The sequence below is a fragment of the Diaphorina citri genome, unplaced genomic scaffold (assembly GCF_000475195.1).
Source record: "Diaphorina citri unplaced genomic scaffold, Diaci psyllid genome assembly version 1.1 scaffold922, whole genome shotgun sequence".
Lineage (NCBI taxonomy): Eukaryota > Metazoa > Arthropoda > Insecta > Hemiptera > Psyllidae > Diaphorina > Diaphorina citri.
In genome coordinates, this window is record NW_007378353.1 from 34,963 (window position 1) to 40,574 (window position 5,612).

The 5,612-nt window shown below is 38.8% G+C and overlaps 1 protein-coding gene across 1 annotated transcript in view; it reads right to left on the reverse strand.

Moving 5' to 3' along the window:
- Positions 1-393: 393 nt before the first annotated feature.
- LOC103513085 (mitochondrial chaperone BCS1) overlaps positions 394-5,612 on the reverse strand; it is a gene marked incomplete at its 3' end in the record, with an annotated part of 16,907 nt that continues 11,688 nt past the window's right edge. The window contains 4 exon segments of the mRNA XM_026826377.1: positions 394-456; positions 1,887-1,999; positions 2,283-2,516; positions 3,031-3,225. Of these exon segments, the coding sequence (XP_026682178.1) occupies positions 394-456; positions 1,887-1,999; positions 2,283-2,516; positions 3,031-3,225 (605 nt within the window).

Genomic DNA, 5,612 nt, shown 5'->3' on the forward strand with positions numbered 1-5,612 from the left:
CCTTCGCACTCAACCTTTGCTATTACTTTAGCAAGGGAAAGTGAGGCTGGTATACTCCCTGTTTAAAGTACCCCAGCCAGAGTAAGCGGGTCTAATTCCTGTTTAGCGTCCCCTAGCGCAGACAGTTGGAACTTGAGTGGCGACAAAAGCTCGAGACCCAAGTCTGACAGACCTAACACCCATATTTATGAACAAAATGCTGGCTCTTAAGTTCGTGCTAAGCATATTCTCAAGGCATTTGATTGGTCAATTTTGACTTGAGACTGATCTAAGAACGATCATTCTTGTTCATAAATACGAGTGTTAGTCTCTTCACCCGTTCATGTTCAGACTGTCTGACAGTCCCAGGTCTGTGAGACCACAATCGGACGGTCTGCGCGTGGCGGGTATTACCTGGTCTGCAAACTTGCTGGCATTATCCACATCCTGATAGAATCGTTTGTACATTTGCTCCATCTAATGTGGCATGTAAAAAAATACAGGTAGAGCATTCTATGATGGTAGTAGGTTGAGGGAAATCTTGGGCTCATACCCCATAATGGCATGTAAGCAGGTAATGGGGGTTGGGTAAATGAGTATTCGATAGTACCTATGGGTTTTGAGTAGGTCCTTGTCAGTAGACACCATTTTCATATAAATAAATAAAATTAAATGAGTAAATAAATTTAAGTAAATAAATAATATAAGGTTTTAATATTGTCGTAATGTAATATAAAATCCCTTTAGCACATTTTGACACATTAATCATCTATTTTTGCCAGTTTATATAAAATCCCTTTAGCACACTTTGACACATTAAACCTCTTTATCTATTTTTGCCAGTTCAATCTTTTCCATTTTCAATTTTAAAATCTTGTTCCTTTTCAATTTTATCTTTTTCGTCCTAAAATTTGAAAATCATTTTTATTTTTATATATATATTTTTTTTCGCTAAAAGTGCAGTGATCTGTGAAAACCCAAGTATCCTGGATTAAGGATTGAATGGATTACCATGGAATTGGATTGAATGGATTACCTGGATTGGATTACCATGCAATCATCGGACTGGATTAACAGTAGGATAAATGTTTGGTGGCGGGTGTGTAGATGGCCTTCATTTAACTTGGATCTTCAGCCAAGTTAAATGCTTTTTTTTTTCGAGGAGAATTTGTGTGAAAGCGAGTTAGCGTCACCTTTGTTAAGCTACGCCGAGCAAGGCCAATAAATGGATGGGTGACTTCAGTACTATATTGGTAGTTATTAGGAAACTTTAAAAGGAATAAAGGGAGAACGGGCTCTTCTAGTCTTGATTTTAAATCATTACATGAAAGTAAAATCAATAATCAAATCAATAATAATAAACTGAATATTAAACAAATTAGGTACCTAGGTACATAGGTATTCTTTAACCACGATCGAATAAACAGACCTTTTGGAAAGCTTTTCAAATCAAATAAAGAGATTTTGAAAAGAAAATTTCAATACTGCTGAGCATACTTACCACGCTCGCTTAGATTGAATAACAAATGGGTCTGTTTGGCTACTTTTAAAATCAAATATGTACTTACCTTGTGAAGACTCCTACCTAGTGACAAAGGCAGCGTCAGGGGCCGTTTTAATGCCCCGAAGTGGTATTTTTTTGGGGGTTAGTTTATAGATTATAGAGGTGATATCCTGTTCGGCTACTTTCAAAATCAAAAATTTCCTTGTGGTGATCCCTCCCTGGTGACAAAGGCAGTGTCAAAATCTTCCAGCAGTATAATACTATTCTGAGGAGCCACACTGAGCAGATGATTCAGTCTGTAGTCAGTCAAACCACGCTCGCTTAGATTTAAAATCAAAAATACCTTGTCAAAATTAGATTGAAAATCTAATACCTTGTGAAGATTAGATTGAAAATCAAATACCTTGTAAAGATTAGATTTAATATCAAATACCTTGTGAAGATTAGATTTTAAATCAAAAATACCTTGTGAAGATTCCTCCCTGGTGACAAAGGCAGCGTCAATATCTTCCAGCCCTTTTGGAAAGCTTTTCAAATCAAATAAAGAGATTTTGAAAAGAAAATTTCAATACTGCTGAGCATACTTACCACGCTCGCTTGGATTGAATAACAAATAGGTCTGTTTGGCTACTTTCAAAATCAAATATATACTTACCTTGTGAAGACTCCTACCTAGTGACAAAGGCAGCGTCAGGCGCCCTTTTAATGCCCCGAAGTGGTATTTTTTGGGGGGTTAGTTTATAGATTATAGAGGTGATATCCTGTTCGGCTACTTGATTAGATTTTAAATCAAAAATACCTTGTGAAGATTCCTCCCTGGTGACAAAGGCAGCGTCAATATCTTCCAGCAGTATAATACTATTCTGAGGAGCCACACTGAGCAGATGATTCAGTCTGTCGTCAGTCAAACCACGCTCGCTAAGGTTGAGAACACAGATGCCGAATTCCAGCTCGCCGGCGAGGGCGGTAATGAAGGAGGATTTTCCGCACCCTGGCGGCCCGTAGAGGAGATAGCCACGCCTGTAGGGGATACCTGGAAATTAAGTAATTGAAATTGTCATCAATAGGGACTGGCGAAACGTCATTTGGTAAATAATAATAAATTAATCTTGTAAGAAAAGAAAAAATAAATAAATAAAAGGAACTATTATCATTTCCCCTATTGATTTTAAATTGTTTTACCGCGTGTTTTGTGTATCCTTAAAAGTTACCAACTTTTTAATAGGTATTGAAATTATCAATTGTGTTGAAGCTTAGCTTTTCCGGAACTTTTTGAGGATATCACAGCATTACTAAAGGCATCCTTTGCAAACAATTTCGATATTTCAATAATCTTTTTACACTGGTAATGCCGCCACTGGTCGCTACTCGAAGTAGCTACTCACTTGTCCTCACGAGGCTGAGTGCACCCCGAAATCACAGAGCCGAAAAAACTTCTACCTCCGGGAATCGAACCCGGGCCTCCTGCGTACAAGCCTAGTGTGATACTCACGAGGCCACGGAGGTTACTTAATTTTCTCGTCATTTCTAGTTACTATTCTTCTTACCTCTATCTAAATACCAAGCAGGATCAGCAACAAACTGTTTTATATCAGTCAATATCCTGTCAGCTACACCACTGTCCAGTACCACCGAATTGAGAGGTCTACGCCGCTTTGGGTGACCGAATGGACGCCATTCAGAGCCAAGCGCTGTGTACATGACTGTCTTGCCCTCGTATTGCTTTAGTGCTAACGTGCGAGCTGAAAGAGAGAAGAAACGGAGTGATACCTACCATGAAATAAAATAAATCAAACTAGTGATTAAGTGAACTCAGAAAAAGGGTCAATCAGAAAAGGGGTAAATCTGGGGCCCCCCAAAGGTCCAATGGGGTCCAAAGTTCAATGAGCAAACGTACTTTATGTGTTTGACATATTTGGGAAATTTCATCTGTCATGAATTATGACGTCATCGCCTACGAGAGCGTATGCCGTGACGTCAAAGTTTACGATTTACCGGTATTTTTTATATCGATTTATCTCGTTATCTAGAAGTCGTAGAAGAAAAAGAAAAATTCCGTTGGTTCTCATTTTTCCTGCTCTATGACTTTGAAACATCACCCAAGTAAGCGCGGGTGGGAATCAAACCCATGACTTAGCTCTTGCAAGTTTACCTCAAATTGTCATATTGGCAAAAGTCTACTCACCTTTTCTTAGAATGGCTGCTCCAGCTCCTAAGCCAAACAGACCAAATCCAGCCCCAAAATATGGATTGGTGGACAAGGAATCTATCAATTCCATAAACGGCATTGAAACGTTAGGTGGTGGGAGCGATTCCCGCCCTGGGCGAAATTTTCCTGAACAAATAAGGAGATTAGAGCTTAACTTCATACACAAATAGCCCAATCTGAAGATTAGGTATGAGGGCTAGAGAGCCCTAAAGGATGGGTTAAGCTTCTACGAATCTACGAGATAAGGTTTGTTCCAGGAGCGGCTAGGTTTTACCTATCCTGCCCTTCTTGTCTCTTCGATCTCAGAACGATAACACCTCCGTTGTTACAGTTCCCTCTTCAAGAAGCACCCCAAGAAGAAGAAGAAGAAGAAAAAGGAGGAGAAAAAAAATTCTATTTTGTCTGGGTTAATTTTAAATAGATTCCAATTTTTGACTGGTAGGTATTACATTACATTGAAATGGGGGACCTTCGGAGTCCAGTATGTAGGACTATTGCACCCCTAGGTATGGAACCCACGCCCTCCTGATTACTAGGCGAGTGTCTTGACCACTACACCACAGTCACACAGTTTCTTTATAAACTCAATCAACAATGCACTATGAAAAACAAATTCAGTGAAAACTCTAAAGTACCACACGCCACTGGTGCGAACAAGGCACGCCACTGGTGCGAACAAGGAAAATCAGAATCTAAAAATAGAGCTTGTGGGAAAGTAAAATTTGAAAGTTTCTCAGGCACCCTTGCTAGGTACCTACCTGCTGAATTTGGTTTAAAGCCGACTCCACACTTTTTGATTTTGGTTTTATCGATAGCTTTCAAAATAGAAAGTAAAAATTAGAAAGTAATCATTTCGAGAATGTGTGTGTGTGAATTTGGTTGTTCTCAACTTAGTTATTCATTAGAATGGGGATACAGTTCTCTCTGTGTCACTCTCTAACTTGGGTAGGAGATAGACAGTTCTCTGTCACTCTCCTGCCCGGGTGGGAAAGCGACATAGTTCTCTGTGTCACTCTCTAACTTGGGAATGAGATTGACATAGAGCTGTAACAAAGGTCTTGGGGGAGGACAGGTTAGGAGAGAGGAAGCCATTCTGAGAACAAACCTTGTCTGTTTAGGATAAACATTGTCCTGGGTGGGAATCGAACCCATGACTTAGCTCTTGCAAGTTTACCTCAAATTGTCATACTGGCAAAAGTCTACTCACCTTTTCTTAGAATGGCCGCTCCAGCTCCTAAGCCAAACAGACCAAATCCAGCCCCAAAATATGGATTGGTGGACAAGGAATCTATCAATTCCATAAACGGCATTGTAAAGAAATGATGTAACTATCACAAATTCTGAAGGGTCATGTTTTTTCTCTGATTTTTCCAAGTTTTCACCCTAGTTGATCACATTAAACCATTATCTAACGATTTAAAGAGCGGAAATATCAATTAAACCATATTTAAACCAGTATTCTTCTAAATTATCTTAATTAACCGGAAAAACACTGCAGCACTTGCCTTCTTATCAGTTTATCAAAGAAATTTGAATTTTCGCGCTTCATTCGATTGTCATGTGGCCACAGAGAAAAATCATGGGAGGTTTTTTGAAGTAATTTGTTACCTACCATTTTGTACTTTATGATTCAAATAAATAAAGTGGTGCAATATTAAACTGTTGAGATAATGGGACTACATGTCCTAATTCGACAGTCTAAATAAAGCACTAATTCTAATACTTATGCAATATGTAGGACTTGTGGAGGTTCTTTGAATAATACTCGTACATCCTAAATTTTCAGCTTCGGCACTGTAGGAACACTGTTTTTCAAACAAAATCTCTCTTCCCAATAAATGCTTATTATAAATACGACTTTGTAGAGCATTTTCATTTCAGAGTCTTCATTCGCCTAATCTTTCGTTCATTCTTTTCGTA